At 35.8% G+C, this 25,815-nt stretch overlaps 1 protein-coding gene across 10 annotated transcripts in view; it reads right to left on the bottom strand.

The window, feature by feature from the left end:
- GPHN (gephyrin) overlaps nucleotides 1-25,815 on the bottom strand; it is a 321,331-nt gene that overhangs the window by 195,291 nt on the left and 100,225 nt on the right. For all 10 annotated transcript variants that reach the window (XM_064512456.1, XM_064512463.1, XM_064512461.1 and 7 more), the window contains exon 2: nucleotides 22,998-23,076. In XM_064512456.1, the coding sequence (XP_064368526.1) occupies nucleotides 22,998-23,076 (79 nt within the window). The remainder of the gene's footprint in view (nucleotides 1-22,997; nucleotides 23,077-25,815) is intronic.

Raw genomic sequence — 25,815 nt, 5'->3', positions numbered from 1 at the left:
TTTCTCACACCCCACTACAATACCATCATTTCCCTCCCAATAACTTCAGCATGTACTTTCCCTTCCATCTCTCAGACAACCCAGATAAACTACATAGCACAAAGTACATGTGCAAACTTGTGCTGAGGTTAATAGTTACACCAAAAGGAGAGGATACTTGGTTGAGATATGCAAAAACACAAGATTGAGTAACGGAAAGGCAAGGAATGCTGATGTTTGAGAATAAGCTGGAATGAATTGCAGAACACAGGCTGAAAAGAACAACCATTGTCCACTCCATGCTCAGGCAGGAAAGCATCCAGAAAAATCTCTGCATTCCAAAAAATATCAGTAATGATCAAGAGATGAGAGCAGGATGACTCAAACTCAGAAAAAGTAAACTGTGGAGAATATGTAGAAATATTTTGACTATTCCATATTCTAGATCAGATTGCTACTTTACAATTAAGTAAATCACAGAGCTTATGGAAGACTATCAGAACTGTTTTAAGATACTTCAAAAAAATTTCCACCATTTTCAAATTACAAGAATGATAGAGGACTCTCAGAGACAAGCAGCAAACAGCAGGTGTATGGTGCTATGACACTAATTACAGGGACAGTGACCTTGTATAAAATCAAAAAACGAAGCCCAAAATGAAACTACAATGCTAGCACTTTCACGGAACTCTCTCCTTTTTTCATTTTGGATTCTATATAATTTATTGGAAATGAACATTCATTTCCCTTTCCTACAGCATTTATTTGTAAAAGATGGGATGGACTTCATGTCTCAAGAACTACAGTATCTCTAATATGTGTCTCAAATATATTTCTTCACAATACTTTGCCCTCCCCAAAAGTCTTTCTTCCCCCACACACTCCAGAGAGATATCAAGTATGAAGATAATCCAGTATATGATGAATGGAAGCCAGTATATGACGAATGGTAGTCTTGTTATGTTTGTATTTCTCAAGATAGAAATTTGCTATTCTCCCCCCCTTTTTTTTTCAAACATATCAGCATATTTGCACATATTGCTCTACGTGGCCTAAGTGGGAGAACTAAATTTTGTTTAAACTTAGTGACCTGACTCAACTGCTTTTTTGCCATTGGTTGGGGAACGTGAAAGGGAAAAAAATATCTGTTCAGCTAATTGAACTAACCAGTTCAATTAAATGACTCAGAATGGAGTCATATTAATAAAATAACTCCATGTAAGATCCATCCCTCCTGATACCTATGGGAACCTTCCATAGGCAAATGGCATTACTGACAATGCTAAAAGTGGGATTTTATTGCAGGTATTACATAGTTATCTCTATAATTTACAGTTATTTTTAAGTCATCACCCCTACTGTACAGATGCTTGTAAAACATGTCTGTGAAGTTCAAACTGGTGATTGAAAAATATTTCTTTGTCTTTAGGTATATTATTGGTTATGCATGTTTTTACCTCTCCTATTTTTGTTTTCTGTAGCTGTCATTACCTTAATTCTGACCTGCATCTGACCATTTAATGCCAACAAAATGTTTCTGGATGAATTTAAAATCTAGTCACGTCTCCACTATTTACACTACATCTCATCAGGAGCTGAGTCTTTCAATATTCAGACACCTAGCAGGAAGGAGGATATGTGGCTCTGAGACAACTTAAGAGATCTTTAATTAAATGTGAATTTGTGCATTTTGTTTCATTCCGGTACTAAAAAAAAATGTAACTACTGTTAAGTTCTGAATAGCCTGCACAAACCTAAGCCAGTGGCAAAAAGTAATTGTTAAACTTGTCTATTTGTGGCTATAAGTCACCTTGGTTTCATTATCAACTATGTTCTCATGCCATCTATTTTGTATAATGTTCTTTTAAAAATAAAAATAAAAGCTAGATAGAGGAATCTTTTCCAGTTCTATTTTATCTAAGTCCCCCTTTCTTCTTTATTACTATTCTCTGTACAAATATGAAGAATGTATTTATTTTTAGAAAGAAAAGTAACTCATCTCAGAGTAACTGAATTTTTTTTTTTTTTTAAATAAGACTACATTAAGTTACTGAGTACATATATGCAGTACACACTATCAGATTCTTTTAGGTGACCATAGGACCAGTGACCATAAGATCCTGAATAACCTCAACATGCCTCCTGCTATCCTTGCAATTCGTGCTCCAGTACAGGTGAGAAGTGGAAACTGGTAAAGTGAATTATAGAATTCATGTCTCTGTAAAATAAATAACTCTGCTGTCATGTATATTCCATGCTGCTGTGCCACAGTCAATTTGCCTAGATGAAGATAACACAAGTGACAGGTGAAAATCTCTTCCAAAGCAGAAATTTAGTCTGGACGTCTCTGTCATAAAATAGTCTCTTTAGAAGTGACAACTCCAATTTTTCAAAAATATTTAAAAACAACAGAGACCACCCAATCCCCAGCATGCCTACGCTGCTTTCACTTTTCTATCTAAAAATCTGTTTTCATAAACCTGGAGAATAGTCATGAAAAAACTCAACCTACAGTCCTACTGGCAAAAAACACAAACAGCTTGGACATGTTTCTAAGCATCTGAAATAACCAACGTTAACTACTATGAAAGATTCACACTGGGGAAGATTAAGCCCTATTGATTTTGCTTGCACTTTCCCCCAGAACAGCCATATATTATACAACTAAATACCTGACTAGGTATCAATAGGCAGACGATGAACACCACCACCACTAACGTTGCTGATGCTTTGCACAGTACCTCCAGAGCTGTGATGCTGAGGGCAGAAAGGAACTCAAAGATGGCTAAGACAACTCCATGGCTGCAATGTTGTACACCTGCAGCCAGGTATTTAGCAAGATATGCAAGACCTCAGCAGACACAGATGGCCAAAAATATACATGAACTTGTGTACAGAGACACCCGGGCTTTATGAACAGAATCCATTCAGACCACTAAGAGAAACTGCAATTTTCTTAACAAACCACAGCTTTCATCTGTGACTTGTGACAGTTCAAACAAAGGCAGCGCTGCCGGCAAGAACAGCAAGTGACCAGCAGAACAGGGCATCAGGGAAAAACAGCATCACTCAAAGGATGCCCAGCAATTGGAATAAAAGGCTAAATGGCTCTTGGTTTTTCACAGAGCCCTGAAGGGTTCCTGGATTTACCTGGTCCTGCATGCCCTCTGGAGCAGCAGGTACTCCGCACACTTCCTGCCTGCGCCGCCTCCTCCTTGCTGTCCCTGCACGTCAGACGTCCTTCCTAAAAACCTACAGAAACTCTCAGACCAAATTATAATTGTATAAACTATTCACAAAGAAACAGAAAGTAAACATAACTGAGGTTACAGGTCAGATGACATTTATTGATGGTTTACACAAACTTCATAGTTTAAACACGTATTGAAATACGGAATACATTTAAAGATGATTACGCATCAAAACATGCAGCAAAATTAAAAACTGAACATATTAATGAAATTCTTTTAATATTTAGCATTTCATTGCTTACAGTCTTTTTATGTGGAATAATAATGAAGAAAAATTCTAACAAAAATAGTCTAAATAGTGAGTATAGTTGCTAAAACAGCCAATTCAACTAAAAAAGTTTGGCTCTACTGAAATAAATGAAAAAAAAGAATCCCAGCTGACTTCTAATAAAGTAAAAATGATACAAGTTATGTCAATTGTAACACATAACATATCAGTATCTTATTTTGCTCTATACTTACACAGAGCTGACTACAGAAGTATTCTAATTTACAATTAGGGCACAAAGGTACAGTAGTAATAAAAATCTTATAAAATAACAGTACTTGCAATTCAATACCAGAGACCTATGGATGGCAACTTCAGAGAAAAGGAAATGTGGAAAGTGGCTATGAAAGAAACTGAATAGGGAAGCATGTTATCCCTTTGAATTCGGACTTTCAGGATGAGCCTCTCTGAGCTGCCAAAGAGTACTGATAGTTTAGTAGTATGATTGTTAGTATCCTATGTATTTACTGTCCACCCAACACATTAATCTCTTTCTCAGGAAGACTTACAAATATAGGAATATCTTTAAGTACACAGGCTGCAACATTCAAAGTGACAGGATTGAAATTACAGGTATTAAAGGAAACAACAGAAAACTCACTGTGTCAAGGCACAAAAGGAAGCAGCGTATACTCGGGATAGAAAGTAGAATATTCATTGGATAGGCTCCTGACTGAAATGAGATCCTTTATTAACGCTGTATTTCATATAATCATTTTTAGGGAATTGCTCTCAAAATATTTTTAAAAGATTCAACCTTAAATATATCTAGTATATTTAGACAAATAAACAGGTTTTTAAAGCCTATTTCTTTAATTGGAATAAAACTTCCTGATTTGGCAATTATAGAAAAAAAGAGGTCAAGGTATTTGTTTCCATTCAGATGTCTGAGGATACGATGTCTCATTCTGGTAATCATAATTTCAAGATAAGGCAATCTTTACCTTACTATTTTACATTATTAGTATATATATTCTGAAGGAACATCTGCCAAAAAGCTACAAATATAGAGAGCATGCGTTTGATGCATAAAAAAATGGCATGGTTCCAGTTGGCATGTTTTTATTAGTAACTGTGACACCTTTTAAAGTCATGCAAACACATCCTATTTTATGTGTATAGCCCATATGCGAAAGCTTGTATTTTCAAAGGCACCTTACATAGACCACAATTTTGAAGAATTTGAAGCAAGTATCTTAGGATTCCTTGAAACCTTTCTTCTAGAAGATTTTCTTCTTGAAAATATTGAAAAATTTGATCTTTTAGAATAAGATTTTTTAAGGAAGAAATTACATTCAAAGTGGTAAGGTAAAGTTTTGCAATAATATAGGCAACAGTATAAACTCTGTATATTCTGCTTGTGTACTTGGAACAGATGGGCATCTATCTGTCTGTAATCAATGCAACTGTGCATATGCTTGTATATATACCTTAATGTTCATTCCAAATTTGTTTTAAGAATCCTAGTTCCAAGTTCCCTCATTTTTTTCCTGAAAAAAAAGCATAGATAAAAAGGAGTGATAGAAGAGGGAGAATAGGGTTTTAATCCAAACAAGCAATTATGTAACCTGTCTTTTCCCTACTGCACTAGCAGTAAACATCCCCAGCCTTTAGTGAGTAACACTAATAACTATGAAAAGTTAGTTAGAAGAGCCCAGAAATAATCCAAATGAATATCAGAATGAGTTATGGCAGTACCTAGATTTAGGTACTGAGCTACATTGCAGCATTGACATTAAAAGAGGGAAGAAAACAGATGACATTTAGAGAACTGACAGAGTAACCACTGCAGATAACGTCAGTAGAATACATTCTAGGACCTCAACCCTGATGCACTTGCAAGATCATACTGCACTGAAAATGCTGCCATTTGATTTGGTTAGGCAGAGATAAGCAGAGATGATTGGCTCCACTTGTTAAAAAACTGCATATTATGCTGGCTTCTGAAAGACCTTTTGTCAGGTCTGTAAGGATTTGCAGGCATTAGGCTGTGTGTGGATAGAAATTCGATAAAACACCATTTCTGGCAGTCAATTCAACTTAAGTTGCTGTCCAGGAAGAGCAGTCCAGTCTCCCCACATCTGTGCAAATACAGCCGTTTGGAGGTCAGTGTGTGAACTGAATCAGGACGCAGGTGAGAAAATAATGCTTCCTCACATGCCTTAGAAAGAAAGAGCCCACTGCTGAAGACACTGTGTAATGAAACAACTCCTACCATTTTTCCCCTGTGACTATTTATATAGATTTCAGGAATTTAAAGATAAGCTTCAACAAAAAGTAAAATAATGACAGAAATGAAGATGAAATAGTTAAGGAAGGGAAGGAACATTGATCGCAATATAATTATTCAGGCCAACAATGTGATCAACTTTAACATGAATTCATCACTTTAAAATATCCCTTCAGAACAAGAAAACTATTTTAGCTAATACTTAATTACCTAAATTGTATCCTTTAACTCCACAAATCAATTCTGTAGTAGGTGTGCTGAATGGGAGTTGATAAAAATTGACAACGATAATAACTAGCCCTGGATAATATGAAGCATAGTAAGAAGGAAGTTAAAGACATTTTGATACAGCTCTGTGTGTAGGGGTTCAAGCCTTTACTCAAATTGGAATTTAAGGCAATCTTAGTTGTAAACAGGTAATGTCACCTGCACTGAGTAGTCATTAGCAGCCAGACATTATGCTGCCAGCTAAGTGTAGTTAATCATCCCACAGGGTAGGATATAGATCCTTACTATATTCTACTACATCCCAGTTTTTAGGATGATAACATCCTCATTCTGTTTTAACTTACTTACTAAAAAGGATGATAAAAATATCATTTTCTGTACATTTTTAGAAGTGGTTCCTGTGAACATAGTCACTTGATTTGGCATCCATGTTTGCTTTTATTGTTGAGCTACAACTTAGCAATTCATGCAGAAAGGCAATTATTGGAGGCTGAGTACACTCCTAGAAGTAACCAACCTGTACTAGACAGTCATCCAGACACATATCAATTAATGTCCAGTGTAAGATACAAACAGGATAGTGAATGGGAAGTGGGTGCTGCAGAGCAGAGGGCATATACATAAGATGCATATGTGTATAATACCAAGAGAGAGAAAAAGGTCACATTAAAGAAACCCAGGCATAAACTTACTGCTGAACTTCTACTTCTGTCAGAAATACTTCTGTCACTCTGCTTGATTACATTTGCAGCAGTACCCATCCTCTGAGGCTGGCAGCTCCAAATTTAAAGAGCTTTTTTGCTCTGCAAATTAACCTTAAAAAAAATCCATTTATCTATGTATGTATCCACAAAATTCTAGATTTAATATTTGTTTCTTGATGAGTGCAAGCTCAAAATTGTTCAGGCTATAACTACACATAAAAGTTTGTCCTCTTGCTCTCCAAACTCCCTCAGGGATTTGAAAGTCAAACTGACCTGTTTCCTTTTCAGGTTTCATCATTTCATCAGCAGCATTAAGGTGCTTCAGGTTAAATCCTCTCCTCATTTATACTTACGAATTCTCATGGGGTATTAGAATAAAAAGAATTACTTTCCCTTCCATCATTCCAAATGAATGTACAGAAGTGAGGTCACTTTGTTTAGTGACTTTTTCAGGAAAGGCTTTAGAGTTGAAGGTTTTTGTTGCATATGCACATTCAACAGGACATCGCTGGCATCACCAGAAACCAGCACTCCTTCCAACAAATTCACTGCACTATGAGCCACTGTTACCTCTCCATACCTCCAGGGCCTCCCAAACCCATGTTCCAGCCTAACAGGAACTTGTCCTTATTTCAGTCCTTTGCAACCAGTATCTGTGACTCTGCAACTTCTGCAGATCCTACCTGTCCTACTCTCTGCATGGGTCTGATTATTTTCTGGCTGCCATTCATGATTTTCATACCACAAAACAGCATCATAATTTCTGAAGAGGCTTCTTCTGTAGTATTGGTAGCTTCTGGGTATGCTATGGAAAACAGCTGCAGCCAATGGTAACCTCTTGGTTCACAATTATCATCCTTTTCTTTGCCACTGCCAACTACAGCAGCATTATGCCTACTGCTCTCCTTCAGCAATTTCAATTTGTTAAAAAAGATCTAGAAACACAAAAAGGCCATTCATACCTTTTCTGACTGGAAAATAGTTGTCCCCTCCCCCAAAACTTGCATTTAAGTTTGAAAATTCAATAAGCCTTTCATACGGTAAGCTTATTCATGATCTTTGGTGTTATAAAATTAGCCACGTATTATAAGCATAAAGTTAGAAGGCCCATTATAAGACCTGACAGAAACTAGGAGAATGTCAAGTCTTAGACAGACAGGACATTAAAAAAAGAAAAAAAAGATAATAATAATACACCAAAAATATATTGAAAATAAACTTACGTATGATTTATTTTCACTTTACATAGGACTGAGAAGTTGTTTCAGCAGAATAAAGAGAAAAGTATGGGATAAAAAGAAAGATAATTTTCTTTAATCAGAAAATAAAGTCAGAAATCACATTGACAAGGCGGCTGCAACACTACAAAGATTCTTCTATTCCTTGGATTCCCTTATCAGAATATTGATTTTGCTTTTCATAATGTGAAGATTTCTGAGACAATGTAAACTCGAGATGCATGAAGTATGCATCATGGTAAAATCATGACTACAAATTCAAAAGTAACTTTTCTTTGATGGTTCTGTGGCACAGAGATATTGGATGACAAAAGAGAGGTATAGATGAGTCACGTACGGGCAAAGAGGGATGTGGGGGAGGATGGAATAATAAAGAATTTGGGGGGAAAATGGAGCATTCTGGAAAAAAAAGACTTCCCAGATGAGAAGCTGAAATAGAGAAGACAACATAGCAATAGGGAGCACAAGGTTAAGGAACCAAGTCATAGGTAGAAGGAAGAAAGGAGCAGGGAGAAAAACAAAACTGCTAGTGGTTGCAGCACTCCATGGGGAGCAAGAAATCTGGTTCCTACTCACAACATAGTTTTTGAACTTTAGATGTAAGGAGGTACTAATTATTTTTTATTGTCTATGTTCCTGTTGAAAGATTTGGTTTTATTTTGGATTTACCTGTAAGTCTTTGATTAAAATGTAAGTGGGTATCATCAGGACAAGAAACCAAACAGAAGGCGCAGTACATATCCATCAAATCAAACAAAACTACACTAATTGGAAAACCTCTTCCATCTAAAATCTAAAACATGGATCTAGAGTGAAGGTGGACCAAAGACCATTCACAAACAAACAGCAAATTCCAGGTTTTATGTCTCTTACTTTTCTTTTCTTTTCTTTTTTTAAGATTAGAATACCATGGGTATATTTTACTATGCTATCTTAACATAAACTGTATTGTCAGCTATATTTTCATCTAAAATATTTCAGTCAGGACAAATAGCAGTGCTATCCCTCTGCAACAGCAGTCAAGGCTTTAGCTCGTATTTCCTCCAGCCACGTCACCTGACTTGAAATGCTCATTGATGCATAATACTATCCTGGATAAATGTCAAGATAGGTTTCATAGCTGCAGTACCTCTGTACCTTAAGCTGCTGAGAATGCATACTTCTCCCAATGCAGTAGGGTTCTTCAAAGCTGACAGAAATGATTAAAGTGCAGATCTAGTAGTCTGCGTAAACCAGACAATAATTATAGTAAATGTCTTTAAAAAGACTTCTCATGCTATGAATCTTAGATTTCAGATGCTTTAATATGAACAGAATACCTTCCTTCATCTTAATTATGGAAAAATAAATATTCAGTGGAAGAATCCTCTCACAATTTTTTACTCTCTGTAAAACTGTATTATATATTAATTTGTCCAAAATCCACTTCTAACAAATTCAAAACTGCTTGTAATGAATAAGTAAAACGTGTCAGAAGCCTGTAGGGTTTATAAGCGAGAGAAAGTCAAAGTTGATTACATCATACTTAAGAACGTGCATTCCATGGTTATCTATATGTCACGTCTATTGATTTAACTCACATTTGAGCTGTTCTTTTTTCCACACGAGCCAATTATTTAGAGCAAATAGATAAAATGAAATACTGACTGGTAAAATGGACTGTGTATGAGATTAAAAGATAAACTGAATGACTCAGTGGGAACAGTACAAAGATACTGTTGGTAATATAACATTAGGATCTTTCAACTATCTATTAACCTATGAAAGATGTGGTAGAGGTATAGGGAGAAGATCATTAGAACTTGTGTAAACAACTTCCCCCACATATACACACAATGTAAGTTAAGTGCTAACTGGTGATTTTTGCTGACAATCTTAACAAGATGGCCAAAGATGGATTAGGTGATGAAAACCAAATTAGGCCAAAGACGCTGTACATGTCAAAGCTGAAGCATACAGATGGACTCTTCAGTTGTCAGTGGCTCACAGGGAACTGCAAAGAGATCCACTAAATAGGCAAACAGTATGCAACACGGGCATTCTTTGCTGAGGAAAAGAGATGAAGGGAGAAATACAACAGAAACAACAGATGACTCCCATCGCTGTGGTCTTGGCTCCAGTCACTCTGGCCTAAACCCCATTTCAAATTGAGAACTTCAAATTTCTCTCCCAAATTTCTCTTCAAATTTTCTCCCCCCCAGTACATGTGCATCATAAAATTTTAACAAAGCTTCTCAGTGAAAGGTTTTCAAGAATACTTTGACATAAAATTAAATATTATGTTTCCTTTTGGTTTTCTAGCTTAATTTCATGTTCAACATTTCATTCTTGGAGGCCAACGCATGTTGCCCTGTGTAATTTCTGATTGGAAAAGTATAAAATATTTGTGGCTTAGGTCCTCTGCTTTCCTCTTTCTCATGGACTTAGGGCTTGCTTGTTTTTGCTTGATATGGTTAGCCTTGTTAGCTGCCACTGACATAATAAATTTAACATTTAAGCTATCAACTCAGTTTTCCTCCCTTAATCACCAGCAGCACTGAAAACACACAAAAATCACCACTTGACTTTCAAGAAGAGATTTTCACTCATGTTTACATTAGCTCTTCAGGTTTGTCAATATCCTTATTTACAGACAGAAATTAAGAGAAACTGACTTGATAAAGTCTAGACAGACATATTCAAACTTAAATAGTTACAATTCAAACATGACTATGCATAGTATATTTCACACAGAATTTAAGGACAAAGGAAAAATACATAATTTATGATCTCTAAAATCTGACTTTATAATTAAGAAGAAACAAGTCTATAATCCACATGTAACATCTGCAGATCTGAATTATAGTAAAGTGCTAAGTAAGCATATTTTCAAATCTTAATAGCTAATATAAACCTGAAATTAATCTGCAATATTACAGTTTCATAAACAAACCTTAACTTCATTCTCTGAAGCAGTCTCATTCAGCTTTCTCTTTGCAAATCACAAAGCAGCTATATTGATAATGCATAATCATGATGAAAGGACAACGATGGAGTCCCTCTTTCCTGAAGGGAAGGACATCACTTCTGGAAATAGTATACTTGGGAACCATATATAAAGGTTCTCCTTATCATAAAAATGTCCTGTTACGCAACAGGCCTGTACCTTCTAAAACGCCTATTCCTCTGTGAGGCTGTAATTGTCTAATCTAAGCATGCCTATCCTCTTTCTGGACACACTCAGTCAGAGGTCTTTTCCAAGCAACTTACGTTTCAAAATCTGCCCTTAATGAGTGCCTGAGTAATTTCTGATCAATGATTCCTGGAGTTTCAGCACTTCTTGCTTCACCAATGAGGAGTCCAGCACTGGGCTTCTGGAATCCCACTGTCTATCATTACAGAGGACATGATGATATGATAACTTGATATTAAAGTATCGAATAAACAGAGTAAACTCTGTTAAAAATATCCAGGTAGTGTCCTGTCTTGTGTGTACAGAAGAATATAAACAGTACAAAGAAACCACCACTTAGTGTGCCAAAGTAGCAGCAAAAATTCATGGTCTTGAGAAGACTCAGTATTTATGCCACCACCTCTAATTAAGAGGAACACTGAGGGAGAGAGACAGAAAGAAAAGATGTGAGTAACAAACAACTTTCTGCTAGATTAAGGAATTCTCAATTAATAAGGGTGCTCAGCTCATTAGTCTCTCCACAGCTGCAGAAGAGAAGGTCTTGGACAGAAATAGTTCCAACTTGTCTGGAGTTAGAGTATTAACACCTGTTTTAAATTTGAAGAGCAAACTGCTTGGTTCTGGGAAAAGAAAGTGATTGCAATCTTCAGCTGAAACGCCACTGAAAACAAATTTTAAGAGAAATCACCGCTGCATACAGAAAAAGACATTTTTAACTACTGCTAGCTTGCCACTGATTACTTCTATCCCTTCACAATGGGTATGCCTGTGTATCTTTTAAGCTATGCAGAAACAGCCAAGCTGGCAAGCTAATGAAAAGCCTGGACACTGAAAACAGTGCAGCCACAGTGACACTGAAGTCAAAAAGATATGAACAAAACCTTCCTAAGGAGATGGATGCTCATTCAGTCTACACTGAGCTCCATGCTGCTGTAATCACATGACTACTATCACTACTTCAAAAATAGCTTGGGCATAGCTATACGTGCAGCAGTCACTGCACTGTTCACATAAAGTTTGTTCCTTCATTTACACAATGAAAATAATAGTACTACATCAAAGGTAATAAAACTAGTGACTGGAAAGGTTTAGATCAAAGACAATTTTATGTTGTATTACAGCTCTTGAGCATGCTAAGTATTCACAGGCTCCACAGAAAGCATAATCAAGCCCTTTTGTTTAGCACAAAAAATACATTGGCTAAATAGATTAAGAAGCTTAGAGTGCAAGGGCTACAGTGCTGGGTCTAGTGTGAAGTATGCGTGGGAGGAGGCAGGACAACAGAAACTGCAAAAGGTACCCTGAAGGGAGGCAAAGAAAAAAACTAGGCACACAGCTCACTAAGCTGATACCGGGATTTCTGTGCAAGTACATTAGCTCATACTGTCGTCTTCTATCAGGTTTAAAAAAAAAAAACTCGAGGGGTTCTTCATTTGTTTCACATAAATATCTTCAAAATGTTCTGCTCAACCATGCAGGCAGAAGAGGAAAAAAATACTTCTCGCTGTTACTGACAAACTAGAAAGAAGGGAAAGAGAAGGTTTCTCTGTTTTGATTTTTTTTTTTTTTTTTAAGAACATACTTCACAAAATCTTTTCACAGTGCAGAGCTGAATGATCTCTATAAATGTCTCAATATTAGTTTTTAAAATACAAATCAATATGAAACCTCCCAATCTTGAGTACTTCATATACTACTAATGCTCATATACAAACAAATAATGAAGTGTATTATACACATATGGATACTAAATCTATATGATCATGAACATAAGTTTTATCTAACCTACCTTTTGGTCACAAATTCATTCCTGGAGCATGTATTTTTAATGTTGTAAACTTCTGAAAAAATGATACACAGCCTACTATTAAAAATAAAAATCAGTCTGCCAGAAGTGTTGTTTCTTTATCCATCCACACACAGAACTGCCCTTGAAAACTATCTGCCTAAGGCTCATGGCAGACAATATTCATTCCTAGGCCAGGAGGATAAATACGAAAATGGACTAACTATATTCTTTTGTATTTTGCTGGTGAATTCTTGGTTTTCAGAAGAGATTCAATACTGAATGATCCGGAAAGAATGCATTTTAAAGCCAATTATACCCACAGAGTACTGAATACAGTACAGCTAATTTTCTTATAAAATTTAAAAACTGACATTACAAGATAGGATATAAGTACAGCTAAAAAAGTAATTTCCGATTCTGAGAACCATTTTAGCTGGTTTTGGGTGGGGCTACTAATTTTTGGCTGGAGAGGAAAGTTGCAATTGCCGATACATGGAAAATACAGGATGATCCATCTCTGTGAATGCATGAGTAGGTGGGGCTGGATGGTTGCCACTGTGGGGATGAGCATTTTCTGAGTTTAGCTGCTTATTTTGTGAAAACTGTTTTATCTTACAGTTTTCATTTTACTTCTCTGCCTTGGATTTTTTTGAAACAAAATTGCTTCTATCGTAAGATTGGTAAAAGAATTAAAAGATGTTTTTATGAATATTGAAAAAACAAGTAGATTTTTCTTGAAATTTTCTTAATGGTTTGTACTCTGGAACAGAAACCTGAAATATGATAGGATGACCCTTCTGAGGTCTTTCATCTTCCCCTGAAATTCATCCAGGTTTGGATGAAAGTGAACTTCCAATCTGTATGGTACTGTCGTTTGATAGTACGAGAAATGGAATTTATTCAAATTTTGTTCTCTTAACTTTCAGAGCATTGCAATTGTGGTAGAGCATGCACAGTACAGTTTCCTGAGGCATACGGGTACAGTACACACACAGCTAGGGCACAAAACAGCTGTTATGGTTACCACACTCATCTCCACAATCATGAATATAAAGCCATCTCAAAACAATACTGGTAAAAATATTTAAATCACATTACCCTTTATACTCTTTATCTGCATATGAAAATACAATCACATATTAGTGTATTTCCAGGATTATTATCTGTGTAGTGAGTGCCTCTCCAGGCTCTGTTAGAAAAGTTTTTTATGTGAGCAGAAAAAGAGAAAGCTCCATGACAGATATCCTCACATTTGAAGCACATTTGTACCTTTCAGTGCATGTCTTGGAAAAATGGATGTAGACAAAAAACAAGTAGGCAAAAATGGGACAATATGTATTAAATCTATTTTTAAAAAATAGATTTGTTTATTTAGAACTTTGTTAAAAGAGAAAAAAGAAACATTCCAGTTTTGTTAGGCATTATGTAGTTTCTCCACCATCTATTCTTTTGCTGAATGTTTCTGTTACTGAATAGCTCCACATATTGTACTGAGCTATACAGAATGTTTATTGTACAGCATCTTTATGACAATGTAAAAAACACAGTAAATGAAACGGCACTGTGGGAGGAAAAGATCTCTCAGTGTGTGTATTCTTTAAAATATAATTCAATCACGTCAGTCAAATGACACTCTAGAGCACCCTGTATTTTCTATGACAACCACCTCTCTGAAAATGATATCAAGAATAAATTTCATGGGAACAGTTTGATTCCAACCAAAAAGATCATTAATTAGAAAAGGTTCTCATATCCAGAACCTAACAACCAACAGAAAATTCAATTTCTGATTTCATACATATTCAATCCAGAAATAAAGTGGATGAAATTGGAGATGCGGTAGCTAAAGAGCAAAAAGCCTAAAATAGAATTATTAAGGATTTAAAGGGAAGCATTTAGTGTTGTAGTGTAACTGTGGTTCTTTGAAATGACTATCTACAGAAAATGACTTCAGGTAATTTTTGAATCCTTGATGTGTCAAGTTTTGAACTTCAAGGCTGTCATCATCCATAGAAAATATACTTATGTTCTGGTTATGCTCTTATGCTGTTCTTGTTAGCACGGAAAAAGGGGAAAAGTACAAGTGAGGAAGAATCCATGGTGAAATGCAACTTACAGGAAGGGAAGACGAGAAAAGTGTACATGAAAGCAATACAAGAGTTATCACAGGGTCATTATACTTCTTCCTTCTTAAATCACTGTCTGTATACATCTCTGTTGTACAGGATGAACAGCCATAGAAAGATTTTAAAGAGTCCCCCAGAACAAACGATGGTAGAACAATTCTTTCTAAATAAGAAAGTGACCTGGAATTTAAATACAGTGCATAGTGCTGTATAAAACCATAAATACATCTCCAGGTAGCAATCTTATGTATCTCAATGACAGGATTATTCCCGAGCTGCACAGGCTCCCTTTAGCTGCGCATCACAGGAATGTGCAGGTAGGTACACATTCCAGCTAGGTACTCTACCATAATTTTTCTGTAGTAGAACATCCATTTCCCCTGACAACTTAATCTATACTGCAAATATATATGCAAATTACATAGAAACTTTCCCTAATTAAGACTCTCTTTCAATTATTTATAGCTTTGACAAAATTTATCCTGTCCTACAAAAAGTCTCATGTCCGGGGGTCAGCTCAGGATTGATTTCTGGAAGAAAGCTTTGGGAGAGCATTTAGTCATTTTTAAGAGTGAGATTAGAGGAAAGTTTCTCCCGTGTAATAAATTATTACAACTCCTTTGCTGAGAGGCTTTTGTGCCCACATTACTAGGACTACCAAATTTAAATGCAGCTGTGTCAGGGAAGCCTGCTCTATTTTCAAGGACAAGTCTTTGCTGACCCTGTGGAAAAATGCTCCAAGTTAACGTGTGCTCCATTATTCATGAAATTACTATTCCTGCAATATGAATATAAAAACTGCCATACTAACTCAGTCCAAAGGTCCATATAACTCAATACATTGCTTCTGATGTTGGGAAGCAACAAATGCTTAGAGAATAAATACATGAGTGTGGTTTGGCCTCTGGTGTATACCTCCTGCCTCAGTATCTTCAGTTTAAGAACTTATTGAGCTAGAAGCTGCATGCAGATCAGCACATATAAGAGTCATAGTTTCATAGCTGGTTGCTACATCAATCTAATCCCTTTCTTCTACCTATTATTTATACTTGACATTTCCGCAGGATCTTATATCAATTATGCAATATTCAGTTCTGCTACACTTGAATAAATATGTACTTTTATTCATTTTAAACCTGCTCTCTGATCTTTTTTTCCTGTCACAATTTCTGAACTGTGAAAAATGTGTAATTGTCTCTTTTCGACTTTTTTCATGATATTCATTTTGTGTACCTCCACCACAAGTTTTCTCCTGTTACACTGAAAAGTTCTACTCTATTTAATTTCTCGTAGTGTGGAGAAACTCTGCCTAATCTTATGATCCACATTTACTCCTTTTTAGAAGTTATTTAACACAGTATGTAAGTAAATGCCAGGTGTATACTACAGCACAAACAGGTCTTCTGTTCTGTTCTCTATTATTCTTATGGTAAGTCTTCGTATCTTGTTCTCTTTTCTGAAACTACAGAAACACACTTAATACACTGCTGAGCATTATAGGATCTTCTCAGCAAATCATCACAGATGCATGTTAACCTAAGATCAGCATTGGACCATCTCTCCTTTACACACAATATTTTTCTTTCTCATATCTACACAGTATGAGCAGATAACCTATTTAAATACAAAGAAGACAAAATCTGAATAGAAGCAGAAACAAAGATGAGAGTAGGGAAGAACGAGACTATATTAAGAGTGAGGTTAGCTGGGATTAGGACGAAACCTGGAAGTGGCAAAACAGGCTAGAGATGTGGCTTGACGAGGCAGAAGGGATTACTCGAGTTCTGAGAGGCACGATCTGCTGAGAGGAGCGAGCTGAGGAAATGGGCAAATGCAACAGAGAGAGACCACTCCAAAAGAAGCTGGAGATGGGAAGACAAAGAATGGGAAGAATGAAAAAGGCAAGATAAGGCCACTAAGGTACAGCTGGAGAGTGGAACTAGAAACAGTGATGGATTTGGTTTGAATAAGACAATGACTGTGAAAGTGAAGCTAGAGAGATGTCTGGCATAAAACCTGGGAAGTTGGGCTGCTTATGCCCTGAAATTCAAAAGCAAATTACGAGCTGTAAAGTTACATTCGATCAGTTGAACACCTTTACATGCTAGTCCAAAGTATTTTCATTGACCATTATTACAAATAATTACAGAAAAGTCATTTGATGTTTAACTGTGAGCCCATGACAGTACTTGGTGCATACTCAGTTTTGCTACTTCTCCTATATCAAGTCATTTTGATCTGATCCTGAACATACTCAGGCACAAAAATCTTGTCTATATTCCCTCCAAATTCAAAGAAAAAAAACCACAACTGTAAAATTACTCCTATGTTTTCTTGTATGAATGTCATATTAATTCTCTTTCCTGTCCTGTTAAGAGAGTGCTAGCTATTAAGATAAAGGGATTTAAAAACTGCAACTGGAAAACTGCAAAATTAGCATGACTTTTAAGTGAAAAGCACAGCAGCTACTTTTAAAATTGAGGTTTAAAGTGTACATAGAAGCAACTTTTAATAAATTTTGTGAGAGTGTCCAGATTTAAACTTGATCAACATTTCAAAACCCAGGTTTTGAGCAAATGTGTATTTCTTTTCAGGCATAAGCAATAATCATAGTAATCATAGTAAATACAGCAAAAAAAGCCATCTTTTATTTAAAATCTCTTTAGAATTTTTGTTTATAAAGGAAAATTCAAGTACACTTAATAACATAAAATATAACTCTGAATATGAACAATCTAGTATTATCTCCATAACTGTTGAGGATACATAACAAAGAACCCAAAGAAATTTTTAAGTTTCTAGATCAAATTTATAAAACACATAGGAAAAGTTAAAATTGAAATGTAGCTATATTAAGAGTCACGCAAACATATCTGGTATCTGATTATATACTAATTCTCTCAAATAAAGTAGGGCACATATATTGCCATTATTTTTGTTACCATCACAACATTTTCAGCATTGCTTTGGAGATGGAAGATACTCAGCATATTCACACGTATTAGGCTGGGGAGTACCAAATTTTGTTCAAGGCCACAAAGCATTCTGACCAGCTTGCCACTTGTTACAAACTAAATTAAATAATCTTTGTACTTCTTCCCCTTTTCTTGATAACCTCATCTGGTTATAGGGAAGAATGATAAAATCTGCCAAAATATGCTATATATTACAGTCCTGTTCATAAATTCCAGGTGTGATTCTATCACACAAGAATGATGCAAAACATCTTTCCATAATAAAACCATTATTAAATGGAGAAATATCAATTTTTGATTTTATAGGTTTATTAGTAAAGATAGAAAATAATCAAATTACTGATTATTATCAGGATGATGAAATATGGTGGTTTTGTTTTTGCATAGCCTGTGATCTAATTAATAATTTTTATTTCTTCTAACTCCTTTTCATTATTTCTCTAGTCTTTTATTGTCTTTCACCTTTCTTCTTGTTCCCACTTCTGAAATTGTATCAGTGTAATAACTAACCTAGGATAATTTTATATTGGCTTATGAATGCCTTCTATCAACGTAGTTTAAGCCACTGAAGAATGGAGCAGAAAGCGCTTTTTAAATAATCTGAGATCACATGAGGCAGTTGTATCGCTTAAGCTAACTACATTTGCAAAGTAATTACCTGATACCTACAAGACTTTATTTAATCTTTTGATATCAAACAATACATCAATTATAGGTTCAAAGGCTATAGGAAGTAGAATAGAGGAATATGGAGATAACTATCACCTTGCTGCATGGAACTCATACTAACTCTGCACTGGCCAATGGTGTAGGCTGCTAGCTGGAGGGTTCACAGTTAACAGTGCAAGAACAGCTCTACCACATTACATCAAAACCCCACATAGTTCAGCATCTTGTCTCTGGCAGTAGACACCAGTTACAATTTAGGGGAAAATAAGGTTCTTCAGTGGTTAGACAAATCCAGACTAGGAGTAGGATATACAAGTTAAATAGGAAGGTAATCAATGAAAGGAATAGTTTACCAAGGACTAGAGTAGAATCAATCTTCAGAACGAAAAGATTATCTAGATTGGGTATATCACAATTTTGGCAAGCAGCTGCAAACTCTGCCTGAGGTCAAAGTAGATAATGGTTTGTCTCACGCATTCCACATACGCATCACAGATCCATGAAGATGGCAAGAGGCCAACTAAAGTTGGTATTTATACCAACTTTAAAAAATGCTTATTAGATTTGGCTCATCATTATCAATCACTTTAGGTAGGTGCCAGATCTTTGGAAGTTTGCCATGTACAACTTTTGCATTAGATGCTGTACTTAAAATAGACTGCACTTCTGTTCCTCATGAGTATTGCCCCTTTGCACAAAGAGTACTTTGTACTACCATAATACTATGAGTCCTCCAGTTGTCCTGACACAGAGTATCACTTCATGAAATCTCCTGATGCTGACAGAAAAGCAGGAAGCAAGGGAAATATTTTTGTAAAACAGGCCCATTCAAGAAAACATGTGCCAATATAGTCAAATAATACAACAACGAGCATAAACTACTAATAATAATAGTGAACACCTGAGCATAAACTCCCACTAGAGTGCTGCAACAAAACAAGACATCAGTGGATAGAATTGGAGAAGAAATATTTCCTCTCTACGCTGGCTTATTGAGACCAGCAGTGAGAAGAAAAAACATATGTGCATATGGCATCCACATATTATAACAGACACTGGAAAGCTAGAAAGGCCGCAGAAAAGTCATACAGTTTACAAAGGCTGAAGCAACAATCTCTAACGAGATACTACCGCTTGAGTTCCTCGTTTAATTATTATTATAACATGGGTTTTATAATCCTCACCAAGAAAGAATATGCTACTGACTTTCAAGTGATGGGCAAAGCCCAGAACGGGTGATCTACGATAATTTCAGTTGTGTTCAAAAACTGCTAGACAGCTTCCTTCAAATGAAGATAAACACTGCAGACTTCTACATCCACATATTGGTATTGTATTTATGAGGTCTTCAAACCTACAGTGCAGCTTGTGTCTTCAGTAAAAAAAATAATCCAACCTTCTCAAGATTTCCTTCGTCGTCTTCAGAGGACTGATTTTCAGTCCTTAAGCGACAGCTTCTAAAACTCTCGTAACTGCTTCCCAGAAAAAGCACCTAGCTTCTTGACCTCAGGTTGTAAAATGTAACAAGGCAGCGACAAAAAGACTTCTTCTATCAGAGTTCTCATAGACCAATGGAATTCAAATTTCATCCTGGAGTTTCCAACGCAAAGCTATTAAACTAGGGTATTATTAACATTTCGGTTGTTTTTCTAATAAAATTACATGCAGGTTAAATGACATTTTCTCCTCACAACTTGTACAACAGAATTCTTCTGCAATACATAGGTACTATAAACAACTTCAGATCTCCTGATAATTAAGCACACATGATATAAACCAGACACTAATCAGAATACCCTACAGTGCTGTTTTTACAAAGTTTCATTTCAGTGCAAAGCCACACTTTCAACCTTGCAGAACAAGCATTGGTTTGCTAGCTTTCTGCAATAACAAAGGAGAAGGTCTGTCTGTGATGGAGATAAAAGTGACAAATAACAGAGGTTGCAACAGAGCTTAGATGACTGTATCAACTAGCTAAGTTTCACAAGAGATGGACAATATTCAAAATGCATCTCATGATATATCATAATGTCCTATTATAAAAACCACAAACTTTTCTGATGCTACCCTTCAGGTGTACTATATTGTATTTCTACCTTTTAACCCATCAACTGCTAAAAATGTGAACTCATATTAAGAGTATACACTGAATAAATATTTACATCTAATTAACCTAAAATCTCTTGATATTTTATTAGTCATACATTAGAATGCACTGAAAATCTTTAGAGTGACAGAGCTATTCACAGAGAAAGCACCAAAAATTTTTATGGAAATATGAAGTTGATATCTAATATTAGATCCCAAAGAAAAGAGAAAGTGTGTTCACAGTCAGAGCAAACAAGCACTAAAAGAATCCTAAATTGTAAATATTAAACTGGAAAGAAGATGAATCAAATGTTATTTTGCTATTTCAGGTAACATTAGAGGTGAAAATTTTGAAAATTGAAATTAACTCTTTTTTCAAAAATGGTTAAAACATCTCCTTGACTGACACTGTCAGTCTTTAGCCCCATATTGTCCTGTTGCATTTATCCTGCCTCATAAAGGAAGCACCTTAAAGAGCCGGCTAAAAAAAGCTGGGCTGAACAGTATAGCCATACATGTTAGATCACTTCTTCATATTCAAGGCTCCCTCACACAATTATACATTTTGTAAGCACTCCTAATAAGCACTCAGTAGTAAATTTCCAAGCATATCAATTTGGGAAGACAAAACGAAGCATATACTTTCCTATCATTAGGCAGAAAGAACCAGACTTTTCTTGCATTATAATCTGTCATACAACAGACATGTCATGAGTAGTCCTTGAGAAGTAACAGATGTTTGGAGATTTTATTCAGTCTTTCAAAATGATAGAAAAGGTACTCCTCTGCAGTTGCTTACGCTTACGTGATACACAACAGAAATTCATTTAACTTCTTTTATAGATTACATTAATGGATTATAATCTTCTTCATGTAAATTATGGTCAGGGAAGGAAACCAGAAGTTTTCACCACTTTGTGCCAATGGCAAAGAAAATCATCACTCTACAACAAATGTAATTCATCCTTTCTGAAAGTAATCTCCAGAAATGATAAACACAAAACTTATAAATCATCAGTATTCACTGTGTGCAGCATATGAATGCACTTTCAGCTCAAAACAACACATATAATTCTCAAAAGGAAAAGCCATCCAAAAGGCAAATTTTGGTTGAAAATTAAGTTCTTTGAAATAGCCTCAATTTGGACACTTAAATTTACATAGTGATTACTGAAAAATTAACTACTGCATTCGTTCTGTGAATCTCAAGCAGCAATTATACTTGTCCTCTGTTCCTCTATTTTTCAGAAGTATAAATTATCAAATATTAAATAAATTATGTCCAATTTTCTCAAGTGCGCACATATATATGCACATACGTTATTTATCTGTAGCAACATGATAAATTCTGCATCTAAATATCCCCTATAACTGGAAAAAGATATCAAATATGCCTTACTTTCTGCTACTTCCCAACAACTACTGAAATATGTGCCCTGCTACTGTAAGGGCTCATCACATTAAGACTCACTGTGGAATGCACAGTCATTCTTGTTAAAGAAGTGATTTTTTTTCCCCCCTCTCCTTCTCTTCCCACCACAACAGATGCTACATTTGCTTGCTTCTCTACACTAGCAAAAACATTTTCTGCTAGTACCAAGGTTAACTGAAGAAAAAAGCATAAAAAAACCCACCACACCAAAAACCAACAACCCAAGTTTGATACAAGTTCAAAACTGGCTCAGAGCTCAGGAGGCTGAATTTTTTAAGAGAAAAATACTGAGCATCTGTACAAGACTAGCACTGGAAGACCACCAGTCCTGCCATCATGTAAAAATTAGATCATCTGCTCTACACTTGAATTAAAACATGTACTACTGATAGAAATAAGTGCTTAAAAATATCAGCTGTATAAAAACAGCTATTGAGCAAAAAGATTCCACAGGTCAAGATAACTTAGGATAACATAACTATCCTTTAATCTCCTAATATATGTGCAGTGCTGCCTTAAGGAAGGGTGACAATTTGCATACAGCTCCTCCATAGAAATACTAGCATGCAGAATCCGTTACCTCTAACGACTGCTCTTGTACTGAGATAAGACGCTTTTTACTATATGTGCTCACTGGGTGTCAATTCCTGAACAGAAGTAGGCAGAACACAACGTGGTTTTAATCATATCTGCCTGTATTAGCAAGCATATAGCGTACTGGCAAGCATATTGTCATTAAAGCACTAAGTGCACTTCATCATACTAAATCTTTATGCAATTACAAAACTACTCACAAGGATATCACGAAGAAGCTTTTCTTTGCTTAGCAATAAGAGCCAGATACTCACAAAGAAGGGTCCTGGACCAGATCTTTAAGGTTTATCCCACTACGATCCTCGGCAAGGTTCCTGAAGCAACTGTCACTCACTAAAAAAATAAAAATAAAATTAAAACAAAACAAAAACAGAGAAACAAAAGAGGTGGAAATTTAAGAACAGAATGCAGTTTTGTTGATTAAGTAATACTGTTTGGTTTTGGCTGTAATAAGATCATTCATAATACAAATTCTCATTTTCAATGAGGTTTTAGCTGATTTGCAGATAAATTAATTCAGTGGAAAGTTATAAATGATGTATCACAGGCTACAGAGAAATAATCTGTTTCAGCTGCTGTCCTTAATACTTCTGCACCTTCTGCGGCTACAAGAAATCTCAAACACAACACTGGATGCTTGCATATACACAGATATCAGTATACTTACAGTAGAATTTGTAATCACACACAGTTCAGTATTCTTTATCTAATCAGAAATATGGAGAGTCACTATCTGTTTAACATTTAGGTTTACAATTGTTCATGGGTTAGCATAGATGTTTAATATAAGCAATAGCCAAAACAAACAATTTAGAGAATAAAACCATTCAAACAGCTTATAATTCATTTACAAAATGCATATAAAACAGCTAGATTTACTGTAAGGACTGAAGAAATTGCCATACAATTTCACAGAAGTTTAAGAGTACTGATGTACTTTCATTTTCTTCACTATATATAAAAACCCCATGATTTGAATCCGAAACCCCAAATCCTTTTGCTTTGCTAATGCTCTTAGCACATGTACCCCATTCACACAGGTGCACTCATCTCTCAAACAATGCTATAGTCAATTAGAGAGGAAAAAAATAAGTAGTGGCACAAATGCTTTAATAAATCAGCACAAGCTCAAAGGAATTATAGTTATTTCTGACTACAAACTTTCTGAAGGACACCGAGGCTGTGATATAGCAAAAAATCAACATAAAGAGCAATTCAGCATAATTAGTAACATAATATGCCAACTAGACGAATGCTCATGAGGGAATGCATTACTGCTCATTTCCCAAAACAGGGCACAGCCTCACTTGCATTTGAGGAAAGAGAATGCATGTGAAATCATCTGCAAAAGCAACTGTCCCTCCTTCTTCCTCTCTAAATGCAAGATACTCTTTTTTAATTTACATCTACGAGTACTAGTGTGCATCATCGACACTGAAGAAATGCAAACCATTTCCAAAATACGTTGTTTTCACAGATTCTGGGATGCTCACCTTGAACATCTTGGACCTTCAGAAATACTCATTTCCCCACACATCTACTGAATTCAACCCAAGACCCTCAAATTTAAACAGTCTCTAACTCTCGAGATGAAGGAGCAATTCAAAGACAGACAAAATAATCTATACTCTAGATTTTATGGGAGACAAAAGCCCAGCTCTGTTGATTAGTTTATACTTGCACCTTGTCAAGTTTGCTAGTGAAAGGATAAACAGAATATTTTATATACTGTCTTGTCCTAAATCCTGCACTAGTGATGTACTGACATATCTCCAATGCCAACACTGTACATCATGAATAAAAATTACAGTCAATAATGTATTATCACTACTGACAAATTAAACATTTCTTAAGCATTAAATATTTAACCTAAACATGCTGTATTTTTTTAACATCTTCTCCAAGTCTACTCACCACAAGTAATGACAAATGTAATTGAATACACTAACTCAGACTCTTCTAGAACTTTTGGGGGAAAATAACAACTTAAAGTTATTTTATCAGTAAAACCGACTACTGCCTGTCTGCAAGTACTTCATGTGGTTTATAAAATAAGATATGTTTGAAACAAATGCTTAAATTGAAAGCCAAAGTTTGTAAGAGACTGTCTTTGTCTTACTCCTTTAGACTCCAATGTTGTAATGCCATTTTTATGAATGAAGTTGAAACAGCAAGCCTTCCCACCTTAGCAGGGCTGGACAACAAGTTTTTGCTAAAAAGCCCAACTCAACATTACTCAAATATTTGTAAACTTTGAAAAAAGCCTCAACTTCATCTTGATTTTTTTCTTTGCTTGTAGTAGAGTCAAAATACAGAAAAGCTAAAAATTTGTAAGCAAACCTCTTATCAGACTACTATTCTAGCCAGAATCAGAAAACATAGATGTCTCAAATAAAATTGTTCTCAAACAAAAAAAATTCAAATCCAGTTGTATGAACCAAGAAGTTCAGATAGCTTGGTAAGACTCACCTAAATCAAACTGCTGAAAACTAACATGTGACTGTAGTTGCCAATTAAATTACTAGCATTCATGACACATGAGAGCTTTCAGCGAGGGGACGCAGGTCAGAGGAATGAAGCTGGAGTAACGGCTGGTACAGAACCCTTCCCAGGACTTCTACTGCCTGGCACGCAAATATGGCCAAGCTCTCGCACATCCTTGCAAGCTCTAGCATGGAAAACCCCCCAAACTTTCAGCAGTAAACACAAGGTGGAAACACTCATCCAAACTAGGCAATACATTCCTCACTGCTTAGAAAACTAAATCAACACTATGTATATTTAAAAATGGTATATCCTGCTTGAAATGCAAGCTATTGATTTTAAACAGGGTATTAGGTGATGTTCTGGGTTTGATGGTATGGCAGAATGATCAGCCATGATCAATGGTGCTTTAAGGTCTGAGGGAGGAAAAAAACAGAAGAAAACTTTGCATCAGCGCCACAAATGATATTACATATACACAAGGACGGGCCACACTACCTGGCCACGCTGACTGGCTTAGTTTCTGATCTGCATTACACTCCCTCCTCCCCCCCCCCCCCCCCCAGTTTCTTATAGACAAGAAGAAAT

The sequence above is a fragment of the Dromaius novaehollandiae genome, chromosome 5 (genome assembly GCF_036370855.1).
Source record: "Dromaius novaehollandiae isolate bDroNov1 chromosome 5, bDroNov1.hap1, whole genome shotgun sequence".
Taxonomy (NCBI): Eukaryota; Metazoa; Chordata; class Aves; order Casuariiformes; family Dromaiidae; genus Dromaius; species Dromaius novaehollandiae.
The sequence above is the reverse complement of the archived record's forward strand: the minus strand, read 5'-3'. Positions and strand labels throughout refer to the sequence as shown.